This window comes from Ranitomeya variabilis, chromosome 2 (assembly GCF_051348905.1).
Source record: "Ranitomeya variabilis isolate aRanVar5 chromosome 2, aRanVar5.hap1, whole genome shotgun sequence".
NCBI classification, from domain to species: domain Eukaryota; kingdom Metazoa; phylum Chordata; class Amphibia; order Anura; family Dendrobatidae; genus Ranitomeya; species Ranitomeya variabilis.
Window position 1 is genome coordinate 643,749,225 of NC_135233.1, and position 19,123 is coordinate 643,768,347.

The following is a 19,123-nucleotide window of genomic DNA, read 5'->3' on the forward strand; positions in this document are numbered from 1 at the left end:
CCAAAAGTTATTGTACAATTTGTCCTGAGTACGCCGATACCTCATATGTGGGGGGAACCACTGTTTGGGCACACGACAGGGCTCGGAAGGGAAAGAGCGCCATTTGACTTTTTCAATGAAAAATTGGCTCCAATCTTTAGCGGACACCATGTCGCGTTTGGAGAGCTCCTGTGTGCCTAAATATTGGAGCTCCCCCACATGTGACCCCATTTTGGAAACTAGACCCCACAAGGAACTTATCTAGATGCATAGTGAGCACTTTGAACCCCAAGGTGCTTCATAAATTGATCCGTAAAAATGAAAAAGTACTTTTTTTTTCACAAAAAAATTTATTTTAGCCTTAATTTTTTCATTTCCACATGGGCAGCAGGATAAAATGGATCCTAAAATTTATTGGGCAATTTCTCCTGAGTACACTGATACCTCACATGTGGGGGTAAACCACTGTTTGGGCACACAGCAGGGCTCAGAAGGGAAGGAGCGCCATTTTACTTTTTGAATGAAAAATTAGCTCCAATCGTTAGCGGACACCATGTCGCGTTTGGAGAGACCCCGTGTGCCTAAACATTGGAGCTCCCCCACATGTGACCCCATTTTGGAAACTAGACCTCCCATGGAACTAATCTAGATGTGCGGTGACCACTTTAAACTCCCAAGTGCTTCACAGAAGTTTATAACGCAGAGCCGTGAAAATAAAAAATCTTTTTTCTTTCCTCAAAAATTATTTTTTAGCCCGCAATTTTTTATTTTCACAAAAGTAAAAGAAGAAATTGGACCCCAATGGTTGTTGCCCAGTTTGTCCCGAGTATGCTGGTACCCCATATGTGGGGGTAAACCACTGTTTTGGTACACATTGGGGCTCGGAAGGGAAGTAGTGACGTTTTGAAATGCAGACACTGATGGAATGGTCTGCAGGCGTCATGTTGCATTTTCAGAGCCCCTGATGTGCCTTAACAGTAGAAACCCCCCACAAGTGAACCTATTTTGGAAACTAGACCCCCAAAGGAACTTATCTAGATATGTGGTGAGCACTTTGAACCCCCAAGTGATTCACAGAAGTTTACAACGCAGAGCCGTGAAAATAAAAAATAATTTTTCTTTCCTCAAAAATGATGTTTTAGCAAGCAATTTTTTATTTTCACAAGGGTAACAGGAGAAATTGGACCCCAATAATTGTTGCCCAGTTTGTCCCGAGTATGCTGGTACCCCATATGTGGGGGTAAACCACTGTTTGGGTGCACATCGGGGCTCGGAAGCGAGGGAGCACCATTTGACTTTTTGAATGCAAGATTGGCTGGAATCAATGGTGGCGCCATGTTGTGTTTGGAGACCCCTGATGTGCCTAAACAGTGGAAACCCCTCAATTCTAACTCCAACACTAACCCCAACACACCCCTAACCCTAATCCCAACTCTAGCCATAACCCTAACCCCAACACACCCCTAACCACAACCCTAACCCCAACACACCCCTAACCCTAATCCCAACCCTAATCCCAACCCTAACCACAACCCTAACCCCAACACACCCATAACCATAACCCTAACCACAAGCCTAATCTTAACCCTATTTCCAACCCTAGCCCTAATTCCAACCCTAACTCTAATTTCAACCCTAACCCTAAGGCTATGTGCCCACGTTGCGGATTCGTGAGATTTTTCCGCACCATTTTTGAAAAATCCGCAGGTAAAAGGCAATGCGTTTTACCTGCGGATTTCCAGTGTTTTTTGTGCGGATTTCACCTGCGGATTCCTATTGAGGAACAGGTGTAAAACGCTGCGTAATCCGCACAAAGAATTGACATGCTGCGGAAAATACAACGCAGCGTTCCCGCGCTGTATTTTCCGCACCATGGGCACAGCGGATTTGGTTTTCCATAGGTTCACATGGAACTGTAAACCTGATGGAACACTGCTACGAATCCGCAGCGGCCAATCCACTGCGGATACGCAGCCAAATCCGCACCGTGTGCACATAGCCTAATTCTAAGGCTATGTGCACACGCTGCGGAAAACGCTGCGGATCTGCAGTTTCCCATGAGTTTATAGTTCAATGTAAACCTATGGGAAACAAAAAACGCTGTGCCCATGCTGCGGAAAAAAATGCACGGGGGGGGGGGGGTGTGTTTGGTGGTGGATCGCAGCACGGGGGAGCGGACAGGAGGACGGAGGGGAGCGGACCACCGAACGGAGGACTGGGGAGTAGATCGGGGGCGGTGGGGGGCAGACCAATATTTCCAGCCATCGCCGGTGATATTGCAGCATATACCCCCCTGGGCTAAAGTACCACTCCCCCTGTCCCTGCAGATCGGGTGAAATTGGAGTTAACCCCTTCACCCGATCTGCAGGGACGCGATCATTCTGTGACACAGCATATGCGTCACAGGTCGGATTGGCACCGACTTTCATGACGCATACGCTGTGTCACAGGTCGGGAAGGGGTTAATATACTGAAGCAGGATGAACCTCCCAAACGGAAGTGTCAAGGAGAAGCACATAACCCCAAAGCAACCAGAATGTAAGGAGACTGCATAGCTCTGAGCTGCTAAACAGACAACTTGAGAATACCCCTTTAAATGATGCAGTTTGTTTTCATTTATGTAATTTTGTTTTTTCCTCTCCTGTTAAAAGTGGAATAAGTTGTACATATTTTTGTTGACATAGCCATATGAGTGCTTGTTTTTTGCAGAACAAATTAGTTATATTTTTGAATGACTCACATAACTTAAATTCCAAGTGATATGAAATGGTGACAAAATGCAAAAATCTGTTTTTTAGGTTTTGTTTGCCTCCTAAACCAGGCTTCTGCAATTGAAAATCCACTGTTAGAGTATGTACATAAGGCTACTTTCACACTAGCGTCGTGCGCTGCATGTCGCTATGCGACGTGGCGGCGCACCGACGCTAGCTGTGAAAGCGCCGCACAACGGGGGCAGCGGATGCTGTTTTTCAACGCATCCGCTGCCCCATTGTGAGGTGCGGGGGCGGAGTTCCGGCCGCGCATGCGCGGTCAGAAAAAGACGGGAACGACGCACCAAAAAACGTTACAAGCAAAGTTTTTTGGTCGCGACGGTCCGACGCAACACGACAATGAACATAGTGCACAGCAATGTAAAATTGACATTGTTGTAAATATGTTCCATGTATTGTCATAGCATGTTGATTCTTTGGGTTGCTTGTGCTTGGAAAATGCTTGCTATTAAAAGTTTAAGAAAAAAAAAATATAGAACAGCCAATGAAGATTCTTCTGGAAAAACACCACTGGTGTTTTCATTAAGCTCCTTCGTCATGGAGAACTCTGTGGGTGCGTTGGTGTCTGAAAGGTGGCGTCTGAACTTACCCTTAGAGATGGTCACCGACATTTAAATGGGGTAGTGTCAAGTTATTAAATTGTTTAATTTAGTTGCAATGAATGACAATAAGCAAATTTGCAATCGACTTGCTTTTTCTATCAGCTGTCACCCTTCTGCTGTTAGCGATATTTTCCTACATTGTGTACAGGTGGTTTCCCTGAAGCTAGGCCACTAGTGCCTGCCCAGACCCTGGCCAGAGTGCACTGTAATTACATTCCAGTAATAAAAAAAAAGTTGCACTCTGTAGTGCTAAAGCATATCAATGTGAAATATATGAAAAATTTATAGCAATACGGCTTCTGGATACTAGGAAAAAATGAGACGCTTAGCACATGATTTGGCCAATTCATGCATGCCCATCAACCAACGACAAGGTGGTCTCAAAACTGATGGGTCCTAACATATCTAATGTGAACACCTCTCTAATAGAGATGAGCCACCTCCCCAGTGTTCGGGTTCGGTTCGTCGAACAGTGACATGTTCGACGAACTGTTCGTCGAACACCGTCGAACCCCATTGAAACCAATGGCAGGCAAACACAAACAAACACATGGAAAACACATAGAGCAGTGATTTTCAACCTTTTTTGAGCCGGGGCACACTTTATACTTAAAAAATCCCGGGGCACACCACCAACCAAAATGGCACAAAATGACACTAAAACAGTACATATTCTACATATAGTTAATAATATAGATTCTAAATGTATTTATACTCACTCAGTGTGAATATACAGCGTTTCCACGCTGTATTTTCCGCACCATGTTCACAGCGGATTTGGTTTTCCATAGATTTACGTGGTACTGTAAACGTGATGGAAAACTGATACGAATCCGCAGCGACCAATCCGCTGCGGATCCGCAGCCAAATCCGCACAGTGTGCACATAGCCTAATTTTAACCCTAATTCCAACCCTAACCCTAATTGCAACCCTAATTCTAGCCCTAAGTGCAACCCTAGCCCTAAGTGCAACCCTAGCCCTAAGTGCAACCCTAGCCCTAAGTGCAACCCTAGCCCTAAGTGCAACCCTAGCCCTAAGTGCAACCCTAGCCCTAAGTGCAACCCTAAGTGCAACCCTACCCCTACTCCTAACCCAATGGAAAAACAAAAATAATTATATTTTCTGTATTTTATTATTGTCCCTACCTATGGGGGTGATAAAGGGGGGGTTTATTTACTATTATTTTTATTTTGATCGCTGTGATAGAACTTATCACAGCGACCAAAATGTATAGGAACGAATCTGCCGGCCGATTCGGCGGGCGCACTGCGCATGCGCCCGCCATTTTCCAAGTTGGCGGCGCCCATGGAGAAGACGGCCGGACACCGGGAGGGACATCGGAGCTAGGCAAGTATGAGGGGGTGGGATCGGAGGACCAGGGGAGCGGACAGGAGGACTGGGGGAGCGGACAGGAGGGAGGAGGGGAGCGGACAGGAGATCGGGGCAGAAAGGAGGGGGCACCATAGTTTGGGGAACTTTCCCCGCGGCACACCCGACCATGTGGAACACTGGTTGAAAATCACTGACATAGAGAACACCTTAAAAGGTGTCCAAAGCTGACAAACTGCTCAGAAGACGCAACAAACACATGGAAGAGTCACAACTACATAGAGGCCATGTGCACACGTTCAGTATTTTTCGCGTTTTTTTCGCGATAAAAACGCGAAAAAAACGCTTACATATGCCTCCCATTATTTTCAGTGTATTCCGCATATTTTGTGCACATGCTGCATTTTTTTCCGCAAAAAAATCGCATCGCGGAAAAAAAAGCAACATGTTCATTAAATTTGCGGAATTGCGGGGATTCCGCACACCTAGGAGTGCATTGATCTGCTTACTTTCCGCACGGGGCTGTGCCCACCATGCGGGAAGTAAGCAGATTATGTGCGGTTGGTACCCAGGGTGGAGGAGAGGAGACTCTCAACCACGGACTGGGCACCATATAATTGGTCAAAAAAAGAGAATTAAAATAAAAAATAGTGATACACTCACCTTCGATGGCCCCCGGAGTGTTCCAGCCTCTCACCGCTGCATGCTGCCGCTTCCTAAAGATGGTGTGGTGAAGGACCTGCGATGACGTCGCTGTCTTGTGATTGGTCGCGAGACCGGTCATGTGACCGCTCACGTGACCGCGACGTCATCGAAGGTCCTGAACCACACCATCTATAGGAACGGACGCCGCTGAGGATATCGGCTGTCTGCAGAGGGTGAGTATACCCATTTTTTTATTTTTTTATTATTTTTAAACATTCTTTTACTATAGATGCTGCATAAGCAGCATCTATAGTAAAAAGTTGGTCACACTTGTCAAACACTATGTTTGACAAGTGTGACCAACCTGTCAGTCAGTTTTCCAAGCGATGCTACAGATCGCTTGGAAAACTTTAGCATTCTGCAAGCTAATTACGCTTGCAAAATGCTAAAAAAAACAGGAAAAAAACAGGAAAAAAATGCAAAAATAAAATGCAGATTTCTTGCAGAAAATTTCCGGTTTTCTTCAGGAAATTTCTGCAAGAAATCCTGACGTGTGCACATACCCATAGTCATGCGAAAAGAAAAGAGGTGGAGGAGTAAAAGGAGGAGGAGACACAGATATAGGCATGTCATGCCTATCTAAACTTACTCTACCAACACCCAGACGTCTTGACAAAAAAAATAAAAAAATAAATATCTTTAGGTAGAATGGCGGCGGGACCATTCAGAACACTTTCCTTAGAAGACGTAGTGGTACCCCCGTTGGGAGTTGTGCCAAAAAATGAACCCAATACATTCAGACTAATCCACCATTTGTCATATCCAAGGGGCAGGTCAGTAAACGACAACATCGACGCGGAACCAAGTACAGTACTATGTACTGTACCTCCTTTGACGAGGCAATCGGGCGGGTCAAGAAGTTGGGAAGGGGCACCCTAATGGCCAAAACATAGATTGAGGGGGCATTCCGGTTACTACCTGTGCCTCCGAATAGTGTCCTCCCATTGGGCTGCTTCTGTGAAGGAGCATACTACATAGATCGCTGTTTGCCCATGGAGTGCTCCATATCCTGCTCACTATTTGAGGCATTTAGTTGCTTCCTCCAATGTGTCGTCATGGACGTTTGTAAGGCGGCACATATTATCCATTACCTCGACGACTTCTTATGCCTGGGCCCAAAAGATTCGCCAGTGTGAAAACACGCGGTAGTCCACCTGTGAGAAGGAGAGAGCTGGAGGGAGAGTGGACACCCCAGAGCCGAGGGGATAGATTTAGAAATAAAGAAGGCGGTGTAGCTTGCTTCATGGGTGGGGTACTCTGCTGAGTAGCAGAAATTGCTACTAGGCCCAAAAGGATTTCCTGGGCCAGATGTCGTTACAAAATAGTAGTTAGGTATTCAGGCGGTGTAGCTTGCTTCATGGGTGGGGTACGCTGCTGAGTAGCACCAATTTCTACTAGGCCCAAAAGGATTTCCTGGGCCAGATGCCGATAAAAATAGTACTTAGGTAAACAGGCAGTGGGTGGCTGAGCTACTCTGCTGACTAGCAGACACTGAATCCCAGGCCATAGTATGAGTAAACAACTCTGCAGATGACCGCACCCACCTGGAATTGACGATGGCAACATCATGTAAAACTCAGCAAAGGGACTAAATAAAAAAGTCTCCATTTTTTCAAAAAATTCGGCCACAAGACACCACTTAAGTGGTATCAATTTCGCCAGAGTTTTTTTAAACGGTTGGTGAGGTGATTTTCAAAAATCAAGCTTAGTCTCCCCAAGATGACACAGGGGTAGAAAAGTCCTTGCGGATCCAGGATTTGTTCATCTTGATGAACGTTAGTCTGTCCACATTGTCACTGGACAGCCGCGTGCGCTTATCTGTCAGCACACCACCAGCAGCGCTGAACACACGTTCAGAGAGAACGCTGGCTGCGGGGCACGACAAGATCTCCAAGACGTGAGTGGCGAGCTCAGGACATTTTTCAAGATTGGAAGCCAAAAATGAGCAAGGGTCCAGTTCTACAGTCATGGCATCGATGTTACCTTGGAGATACTCTTGTACCTTCCTCTCTAGGCGTTGGCTGTGCGTCACACTTCTTGTCTCCTGTGGCCTTGCAAAGGATGGTCTAAAAAAATCTTGAAACGATTGGAAAAAATTGCTGTTACCACCAGATACGATGTTACTGTTACGGTTAGAGTGACGACTCGATAGTCCCACGGTTGGCAAGTTAGAACTCAGAGATTGACTACGTGTACCACTGGTGTTTTGTGGAAAAGCAGATGTTAGATTCTGTAACAGTCTCTGCTGATACTCCTGCATGCGTGAATCCCTTTCTATGGCAGGAATTATTTCGCCAAATTTGCTTTTGTACCGGGGATCTAAGAGTGTGGCAACCCAGTAGTCGGCATTACTTCGGATTCTGATAATCCGAGGGTCATGTTGCACGTAGTGCAGCAAGAAGGCACTCATGTGTCTTGCGCATCCAGGAGGACCAAGTCCTTGTTGTCTTGGTGGTGGTGAGGTGAAAATCATGCTTCCTTCGTCTGCCCTCTCCCCCCAACCTCAGACAACAGAAATTTGATCAAGGTCTCCCTCATCTGATGAGTCTTCCATGCCCAGCGCCAGTTCGTCCTCCACTTCTTCCTCGCCTCCTGCACCTTCCTCAACAGTTTGGCTGCTACCATGCTCCCTCGGTAATCCCTCCCCCCCAGCCTCCAATGCCAGCTGCCTTGGTGCTGCCAACCTTCTTGACCTTGGAGATACGATCCCTTCCGCATACGACTCCTCCTGTTGTTCTTCCTCCTCCTCTTGTTCCACCACCTGACTCTGAACACTGTGTAAGGTGTGCTCCAGCATGTAAATCACCGGAATGGTCATGCTGATAATGGCATCGTCAGCACTAAACATCTTTGTTGCCATTTCAAAACTGTGCAGAAGGGTGCATAGGTCCCTGATCTGAGGCCACTCCTGCAGCGTGATTTGCCCCACCTCTTGAGCTCGTTGGCCCAGGCTATACGTCATAACGTATTGCACCAGGGCACTGACAGTGCAGACACTGCTCCTAGGCCCAAAACTATTAACTGGATTAGATGCAGTAAAAATTGAGATACACAAGCAGTGTAGTTTGTTTCACAGGCTGGGTACTCTGCTGACGTGCGGACACTGCTCCTAGGCCCTAAACTATTAACTGGATTAGATGCAGTGAAAATAGAGATACACAGGCGGTATAGTTTGTTTCACAGGCGGGCTACTCTGCTGACGTGCAGACACTGCTCCTAGGCCCAAAACTATTAACTGGATTAGATGCAGTAAAAATTGAGATACACAAGCAGTGTAGTTTGTTTCACAGGCTGGGTACTCTGCTGACGTGCGGACACTGCTCCTAGGCCCTAAACTATTAACTGGATTAGATGCAGTGAAAATAGAGATACACAGGCGGTATAGTTTGTTTCACAGGTGGGCTACTCTGCTGACGTGCAGACACTGCTCCTAGGCCCAAAACTATTAACTGGGTTAGATGCAGTGAAAATAGAGATACACAGGCGGTGTAGTTTCACAGGCGGGCTACTCTGCTGACGTGCAAACACTGCTACTAAGCCCAAAACCCCAAAACGATTTACTGGGTTAGATGCAGTAAAAATTGAGATACACAGGCGGTGTAGCTAGCTTCACAGGCGGGCTACTCAGATGACTATCAGACAATGCTACTAGCCCAAAAGGATTGGCTGAGCTAGATTACACCAAATGCTGTGACTAACACTTGCACAGCACTGGCCCAGACCTGCCTGGCAAACAGTGCTATGAACTGCTGTAACCTACCCTGAAAAGGGCTGATATTACAACTAGTCCCGACTCCCTAAACCTATCTTTCTGACAATTCGCTCGCAATTCACACTCTTATACTCTGTAGCACCCACAGCAGCAGTGGTGCCGTCTAACACTAAGCTGCAGCAGTGAAGAAATGGTGGCGACGGGGCAAATGGCTGGTTCTCATAGGGCAAGGACATGTGACATACACAGCCAATGACACATGCCCTTGCTTGTGTGCATCACATGCACATTGCGGTGTGTGTGTGCACTGCTGATAGGCTGGGAGACTGCACCGACCCTCTGTAAATGCGGGAAAGAAAAAAAAAAAAAAATAGGAGATCGGCGTTATTTCAGCACAGATCTATCCCCCCGCCCACTGTACACTGAAACAGTCCATTAAGAATGATAAACAGTTTTAGTGCGCAAAACAAGCTAGGCTTTTGGTGAACGAACAGTTATCGAACAGAAACTCGAACAGCTGAATTTTAAGCAAATTGTTCGGGTTCGTCGAATGACTTGAAGACCTCCCAAAACAGCTCGAATTTGAAATTGGCGAACAGTTCGACTCTAACACTGCTCATCTCTACTCTCTGAAGTCTGAATTCCTGGATAGATGTGAAAACCTCTCTTCAAAGTCTGATTTTATGGGTAGGCAGGACCCTGCTGCAATTAAAATCCACCACATGCTGGAGGGTGGAGTGCTCAGTCAGATGGCTGATATACAATGACAAAGACTGACTGGCACTTCCAAACTAATGTGAACAGCTGCCAAATTGGAGTAGCTACCTCCATATATAATAAACAAAAAAGTTGCACTCTGTAGTGCTAAAGTATGTCAAAGTGAAATATATGAAATATGAATAGCAATACGGCTTCAGGATACTAGGGAAAAAATGAGACGCTTGGCATATAATTTGGCCAATTAATGAGTGCCAAATGCCTGATGAAAACATAAAAAAAGAATTAATCCGATTGGTAAACGGTGTAATGAGAAAAAAATCCAAAACATCAGAATTATGTTTTTTTGGTCGCCACAACGTTGCAATAAAATGCAATAGCGGGAAATCAAAACCTAGTTGGAGCGCAAAATATAAACCCTCACCCAGCCCCAGATTATGAAAAATGGAGATGCTACGGGTCTTGTAAAAAATGGCGATTGACACTTGGAATTTTTTCCTTGTTTTCCAGTACACTATATGTAACACCAATGATGATGTTCAAATGTAAAACTCATTCGGCAAAAAACAAGCCCTCACATGGCCATATTGATGGAAAAATAACAAATTTAAGGCTCTGGGAAGAAGAGGAGCAAAAAACCGAAATGCTAAAACAGAAATACCCCTGGTCCTTAAGGGGATAAGCAGTTCAACAACAACACAAAGCAGGAATTATAAAGCAATGCTGATGCATGTTTTCAATATAATGTACAAAGTTTTTTTGATTTTTTTTTTTTTTATAAAATCAGGTGACAGATACATTCTAAGGCTGAAGATGCAAGTCCTGCATAGATGTGACATAGAATATAATGTATGCATATGCTACATAAGACACACACTTGAAATTCATAAATTACCTTGTGCTTCAAATGAGATTTTCTCCTGTGGCATAGTGGCTCGCCTCGTCCCCGTGCAGCAGGCGAACACCATATCCTTAGTATATATGCAAGTGAAGTGGCTGGAAAAGCATGGGATCACAACCTGGGCAAACAGCATTTCTTCAGACTAAATTAATAAAACAAACAAAAACTTATGTTGATTATATTCCATTGTGTACACGAACACCAATACCGGGTCCTTCCAGGTTGCTATCTAAGGGTAATTTCACACTGGGAGTTTTTGCTGCGTTTTTTTTTCTGCAGCAAAAAACCTGCTTTCTTGGCAGGAAAGAAGCTGCTGCAAAAACGCATGTTTTGGTGCGTTTTTGTTTGCGGTTCTGGTGCATTTTTTTCATGCGTTTTTGGGGATAACTTGTGTCTTTGTGCATGCTAATAAAGTTGAGTGCCCCCAAAAGGGAAAAAAAAAACTACTAGAAATACAGTACAGAGCAAAATTTTGGACACACCTTCTCATTTAAAGATTTTTCTGTATTTTCATGACAATGAAAATTGTAAATTCACTCTGAAGGCATCAAAGCTATGAATTAACACATGTGGAATTATATACTTAACAAAAAAGTGTGAAACAACTGAAAATGTCTTAGATTCTAGGTTCTTCAAAGTAGCCACCTTTTGCTTTGATGACTGCTTTGCACACTCTTGGCATTCTCTTGATGAGCTTCAAGAGGTAGTCACCAGGAATGGTTTTCACTTCACAGGTGTGCCCTGTCAGGTTTAATAAGTGGGATTTCTTGCCTTATAAATGGGGCTGGGACCATCAGAAATCGCAGGTTAACAGCAGCTCAGATTAGAGACCAGGTCAATGCCACACAGAGTTCTAGCAGCAGACACATCTCTACAACAACTGTTAAGAGGAGACTTTGTGCAGCAGGCCTTCATGGTAAAATAGCTGCTAGGAAACCACTGCTAAGGACAGGCAACAAGCAGAAGAGACTTGTTTGGGCTAAATAACACAAGGAATGGACATTAGACCAGTGGAAATCTCAAATTTGGACTCATCAGACCAAAACACAGATCTTTGGTTCCAACCACCGTGTCTTTGTGTGACGCAGAAAAGGTGAACGGATGGACTCTACATGCCTGGTTCCCACCGTGAAGCATGGAGGTGGAGGTGTGATGGTGCTTTGCTGGTGACACTGTTGGGGATTTATTCAATAATGAAGGCATACTGAACCAGCATGGCTACCACAGCATCTTGCAGCGGCATGCTATTCCATATGGTTTGCGTTTAGTTGGACCATCGCTTATTTTTCAACAGGACAATGACCCCAAACACACCTCCAGGCTGTGTAAGGGCTATTTGACCAAGAAGGAGAGTGATGGGGTGCTACGCCAGATGACCTGGCCTCCATAGTCACCAGACCTGAACCCAATCGAGATGGTTTGGAGTGAGCTGGACCGCAGAGTGAAGGCAAAAGGGCCAACAAGTGCTAAGCATCTCTGGGAACTCCTTCAAGATTGTTGAAAGACCATTCCCTGTGACTACCTCTTGGAGCTCATCAAGAGAATGCCAAGAGTGTGCAAAGCAGTCAAAGCAAAAGGTGGTTACTTTGAAGAACCTAGAATATAAGACATTTTCAGTTGTTTCACACTTTTTTTTGTTAAGTATATAATTCCACATGTGTTAATTCATAGTTTTGATGCCTTCAGTGTGTGAATGTACAAATCTCAGTCATGAAAATACAGAAAAACCTTTAAATGAGAAAGTGTGTCCAAATTTTAGCTCTATAGTGTGTGTGGATATGTGTGCGTGTATATATGTGTATATATATATATATATATATATATATATATATATATATATATATATATATATATATATATATATATATATATACACACACACATATATAATATATAGTGTGTGTGTGTGTGTGTGTGTGTGTGTGTGTGTGTGTGTGTGTGTGTGTGTGTGTGTGTGTGTGTGTGTATATATACATACATACATACATACATACATACATACATACATACACACACATATACACACACTAGATGTTTCCAGCCAGCTAACGCTCGCCACGCTCATTGCTATCCAATTAACGCTGCTGGTGATTAAACTAAATAATGACAACATTCAATAGCGCTTACGCAGGTGGTAAATTAACTTAAAATAAAGATAATAAGAATAGTGTGGCAATGTGTTGTGGGCGGGATTGTGTGTGGTAATGGGGTGGGGGGGCGGGATTGTGTGTGGTAATGGGGTGGGGGGGCGGGATTGTGTGTGGTAATGGGGTGGGGGGGCGGGATTGTGTGTGGTAATGGAGTGGGGGGGCGGGATTGTGTGTGGTAATGGGGTGGGGGGGCGGGATTGTGTGTGGTAATGGGGTGGGGGGGCGGGATTGTGTGTGGTAATGGGGTGGGGGGGCGGGATTGTGTGGTAATGGGGCGGGATTGTGTGTGGTAATGGGGTGGGGGGGCGGGATTGTGTGTGGTAATGGGGTGGGGGGGCGGGATTGTGTGTGGTAATGGGGTGGGGGGGCGGGATTGTGTGTGGTAATGGGGTGGAGGGGCGGGATTGTGTGTGGTAATGGGGTGGGGGGGCGGGATTGTGTGTGGTAATGGGGTGGGGGGGCGGGATTGTGTGTGGTAATGGGGTGGGGGGGCGGGATTGTGTGTGGTAATGGGGTGGGGGGGCGGGATTGTGTGTGGTAATGGGGTGGGGGGGCGGGATTGTGTGTGGTAATGGGGTGGGGGGGCGGGATTGTGTGTGGTAATGGGGTGGGGGGGCGGGATTGTGTGTGGTAATGGGGTGGGGGGGCGGGATTGTGTGTGGTAATGGGGTGGGGGGGCGGGATTGTGTGTGGTAATGGGGTGGGGGGGCGGGATTGTGTGTGGTAATGGGGTGGGGGGGCGGGATTGTGTGTGGTAATGGGGTGGGGGGGCGGGATGTGTGATGTGGTGGGGGGCGGGATTGTGTGTGGTAATGGGGTGGGGGGGCTGGATTATGTGTGGTAATGGGGTGGGGGGGCAGGATGTGTGATGTGGTGGGGCGGGATTATGTGTGGTAATATGGTGGGGGGCGGGATTGTGTGGTGGGGCGGGATTATGTGTGGTGATGTGGTGGGGGGATTACGTGTAGTAATGTGGTGGGATTATGTGTTGTGATGTGGTAGGGGGCGGGATTGTGTGTGGTGATGTGTTGGGGGCGGGATTATGTGTGGTGATGTGTTGGGGGGCGGGATTGTGTGGTGATGTGTTGGGGGCCAGGATTATGTGTGGTGATGTGTTGAAGGGGCAGGATTACGTGTGGTGATGTGGTGCGGAATGTGTGTGGTAATGTGGTGGGGGCGGGATTGTGTGTGGTGATGTGGTGGGGCGGAGCTACTGTGCAGGGGGCGGGATTAGCAAGGAATCACGATGCTATATATCAGATTAATCATTGTTTTTGGAATAAATTATATTACCACATGTCAAACAATTTACCAGTTGGGGCAGTAGTTTCTAAGAAAACCAACAGACTCCGCATTCATGATCTGCATGTTTTTCAGTTTGTGTATTAGGCCGGAGTCACACTACAGCGAGATACGGCTGAGTATCGCAGGTTAAAAACAAGCTCTGGCACCGGCACTCCGGAGCGGAGCGAGCACCTCCACATGTATTGCTATGCGGCCACACGCTCCGCTCTGGAGTGCTGGTGCCAGAGCTTGGTTTTAACCTGCGAGACTCGGCCGTATCCCGCTGTGTGTGATCCCGGCCTTAGAATAATGAATTGAAAGGGGGTGTGATCAAAATTATAGCAGTGTGGAGTTCAATTAGTGAGGTCAATCATTCTGAGAACAAATGTGTGAATCCGGTGACCCTTATTTGTGAAGCCAGAACATGTTGTACATGCTTTCTCCTTGAAAGCCTGAAAAATAGTCTTTCGAGACACTGTTCAGAAGAACAGCGTACTTTAATTAAAAAAAAGTTGATTGGAGAGGGTAAAACTTATAAAGTGCAGACAATGATAGACCAGAGAGATGTGGAAGAAAATGGAAGACTACCATTCGAATGGATGTAAGAATAGCCAGACTGAAAGACTCAGCCAACGATCAGCTCCAGGATGATGAAAGACCTTCTCAAGTTACCTGTGAGTACTGTGACAGTTAAGGCCCCGTCTCACATAGCGATTTACCAACGATCACGACCAGCGATACGACCTGGCCGTGATCGTTGGTAAGTCGTTGTGTGGTCGCTGGGGAGCTGTCACACAGACAGCTCTCTCCAGTGACCAACGATCAGGGGAACGACTTCGGCATCGTTGAAACTGTCTTCAACGATGCCGAAGTCCCCCTGCAGCACCCGGGTAACCAGGGTAAACATCGGGTTACTAAGCGCAGGGCCGCGCTTAGTAACCCGATGTTTACCCTGGTTACCAGCGTAAATGTAAAAAAAAAAAAAAAAACAGTACATACTCACCATCTGATGTCCGTCAGGTCCCTTGCCGTCTGCTTCCTGCTCTGACTGAGTGCCGCCGTACAGTGAGAGCACAGCGCAGCGGTGAAGTCACTGCTGTGCTGTGCTCTCACTGTACGGCGGCACTCAGAGCAGGAAGCAGACGGCAAGGGACCTGACGGACATCAGATGGCGAGTATGTACTGTTTTTTTTTTTTTTACATTTACGCTGGTAACCAGGGTAAACATCGGGTTACTAAGCGCGGCTCTGCGCTTAGTAACCCGATGTTTACCCTGGTTACCAGTGAAGACATCGCTGGATCGGTGTCACACACACCGATTCAGCGATGTCAGCGGGACCTCAACGACCAAAAAAAGGTCCAGGCCATTCCGACACGACCAGCGATCTCACAGCAGGGGCCTGGTCGCTGGTACGTGTCAAACATAGCGAGATCGCTACTGAGGTCGCTGTTGCGTCACAAAACTTGTGACTCAGCAGCGATCTCGCTAGCGATCTCGCTATGTGAGACAGGGCTTTTAGATGACTGTGTGAAGTTAATCTCTTAGCAAGAAGTCACCGCAAAGTCTTAGGCTATGTGCACACGTTCAGGATTTCTTGCAGAAATTTCCTAAGCAAAACTGGACATTTTCTGCAAGAAATCCGCAAATTTCTTTGATATTACCTGCGTTTATTTGTGAAAAAAAAACAAAAAACGGAAATTTGGCGAAAATTTTGAAAATTTCGCAATTTTCCAACTTTGAATTTTTATGCATATTAAATCACAGAGATATGTCACACAAAATACTTAATAAGTAACATTTCCCACATGTCTACTTTACATCAGCACGATTTTGGACAACATTTTTTTTAATGTTAGGGAGTTAGAAGGGTTAAAAGTTGACCAGCAATTTCTCATTTTTACAAAACCATTTTTTTTAGGGACCACATCTCATTTGAAGTCATTTTGAGGGGTCTATATGATAGAAAATAACCAAGTGTGACACCATTCTAAAAACTGCACCCCTCAAGGTGCTCAAAACCACATTCAAGAAGTTTATTAACCCTTCAGGTGTTTCACAGGAATTTTTGGAATGTTTAAATAAAAATGAACATTTAACTTTTTTTCACAAAAAATTTACTTCAGCTCCAATTTGTTTTATTTTACCAAGGGTAACAGAAGAAAATGTACTGCAACAGTTGTTGCTCAATTTGTCCTGAGTACGCCGATACCTCATATGTGGGGGTAAACCACTGCTTGGGCGCATGGCAGTGCTCGGAAGCGAAGGAGCGCCATTTGACTTTTCAATGCAAAATTGACTGGAATTGAGATGGGACGCCATGCTGCGTTTGGAGAGCCCCTGATGTGCCTAAACATTAAAACCCCCCACAAGTGACACCATTTTGGAAAGTAGACCCCTTAAGGAACTTATCTAGATGTGTGGTGAGCACTTTGACCCATTAAGTGATTCACAAAAGTTTATAATGCAGAGTCGTAAAAATAAAAAAAAATCATATTTTTTCACAAAAATGATCTTTTTGCCACCAATTTTTTATGTTTCCAAGGGTTAAAGAAGAAATTGGACCCCCAAAAGTTGTTGTACAATTTGTCCTGAGTACGTTGATACCCCATATGTAGGGGTAAACCACTGTTTGGGCACATGGGAGAGCTCGGAAGGGAAGGAGCGCCATTTGACTTTTCAATGCAAAATTGACAGGAATTGAGATGGGACGCCATGTTGCGTTTGGAGAGCCACTGATGTGCCTAAACATTGAAATCCCCCACAAGTGACACCATATTGGAAAGTAGACCCCCTAAGGAACTCATCTAGATGTGTTGTGAGCTTTGAACCTCCAAGTGTTTCACTACAGTTTATAACGCAGAGCCGTGAAAATAATTTTTGTGGGGGGGAATCACCGTTTGAGCGCATGGCAGAGCTCGGAAGGGAAGGAGCTTCATTTGGAATGCAGACTTAGATGGATTGGTCTGCAGGCGTCATATTGTGTTTGCAGAGCCCCTAATGTACCTAAACAGTAGAAACCCCCCACAAGTGACCCCATATTGGAAACTAGACCCCCCAAGGAACTTATCTAGATGTGTTGTGAGAACTTTGAACCCCCAAGTGTTTCACTACAGTTTATAACACAGAGCCATGAAAATAAAAATTCTTTTTTTTTTTTTTTCCCACAAAAATTATTTTTTAGCCCCCAATTTTGTATTTTTCCAAGGGCAACAGGAGAAATTGGACCCGAAAAGTTGTTGTCCAATGTGTCCTGAGTACGCGGATACCCCATATGTTGGGGTAAACCCCTGTTTGGGCGCACGGGAGAGCTCGGAAGGGAAGGAGCACTGTTTTACTTTTTCAACGCAGAATTGGCTGGAATTGAGATCGGACGCCATGTCGCGTTTGGAGAGCCCCTGATGTGCCTAAACAGTGGAAACCCCCCAATTATAACTGAAACCCTAATGCAAACACACCCCTAACCCGAATCCCAATGGTAACCCTAACCGCACCCCTAACCCTGACACACCCCTAACCCTAATCCCAACCCTATTCCCAACCGTAAATGTAATCCAAACCCTAACCCTAACTTTAGCCCCAACCCTTACTGTAGCCTTAACCCTAGCCCTTTCCCTTGGCCTAACCCTAATGGGAAAATGGAAATAAATACATTTTTTTAATTTTTTAATTTTTCCCTAACTAAGGGGGTGATGATGGGGGGGGTTTGATTTACTTTTATATCGGGTTTTTAGCCGATGTTTATGATTGGCAACCGTCACACACTGAAAGACGCTTTTTATTGCAAAAAAATATTTTTTGCATTACCACATTTTGAGAGCTATAATTTTTCCATATTTTGGTCCACAGAGTCATGTGAGGTCTTTTTTGCGGGACGAGTTGACGTTTTTATTGGTAACATTTTCGGGCACGTGACATTTTTTGATCGCTTTTCAATCCGATTTTTGTGAGGCAGAATTACCAAAAACCAGCTATTCATGAATTTCTTTTGGGGGAGGCGTTTATACCGTTCCGCGTTTGGTAAAATGGATAAAGCAGTTTTATTCTTCGGGTCAGTACGATTACAGCAATACCTAGTTTATATAATTTTTTTATGTTTTGGCGCATTTATACGATAAAAACTATTTTATAGAAAAAAATAATTATTTTTGCATCGCTTTATTCTGAGGACTATAACTTTTTTCTTTGATGACGCTGTATGGCGGCTCGTTTTTTGCGGGACAAGATGACGTTTTCAGCGGTAACATGGGTATTTATATCCGTCTTTTTGATCGCGTGTTATTCCACTTTTTGTTTGGCGGTATGATAATAAAGCGTTTTTTGGCTCTTTTTTTACGGTGTTCACTGAAGGGGTTAACTAGTGGGACAGTTTTATAGGTCGGGTCGTTACGGACGCGGCGATACTAAATGTGTACTTTTATTGTTTTTTTTTTATTTAGATAAAGAAATGTATTTATAGGAATTTTTTTTTTTTTTTTTACACATGTGAATATATAGATTTTTTTTAACACTATAACATTGCCCCAGGGGGGCATCATGTTATAGTGTAAGATCGCTGATCTGACACTTTGCTGTACACTGTGTCAGATCAGCAATCTGACGTGCACAGCTCCAGGCTTACAGGCGCCTGCTCTGAGCAGGCGCTGTGAAGCCACCTCCCTGCAGGACCTGGATGCTGCGGCCATTTTGGATCCGGGCCTGCTGCAGGGAGGAGGTGGTAAGAGACCCTTGGAGCAACGTGATCACATCACGTTGCTCCGAGGGTCTCAGGGAAGCACGCAGGGAGCCCCCTCCCTGCGCGATGCTTCCCTATAACGCCGGAACACTGCGATCATGTTTGATCGCAGTGTGCCGGGGGTTAATGTGCTGGGGGCGGTCCATGACCGCTCCTGGCACATACAGCCGGATGTCAGCTGCGATAGTCAGCTGACACCCAGCCGCGATCGGCCGCACTCCCCCCGTGAGCGAGGCCGA

At 45.5% G+C, this 19,123-nt stretch overlaps 1 protein-coding gene across 1 annotated transcript in view; it reads right to left on the bottom strand.

Annotated features, from left to right (window-relative positions):
* Positions 1–19,123, bottom strand: part of NUP133 (nucleoporin 133) — a 212,839-nt gene that overhangs the window by 91,147 nt on the left and 102,569 nt on the right. Inside the window, exon 10 of the mRNA XM_077289140.1 lies at positions 10,712–10,859. Coding sequence (XP_077145255.1) covers positions 10,712–10,859 — 148 coding nt within the window. The remainder of the gene's footprint in view (positions 1–10,711; positions 10,860–19,123) is intronic.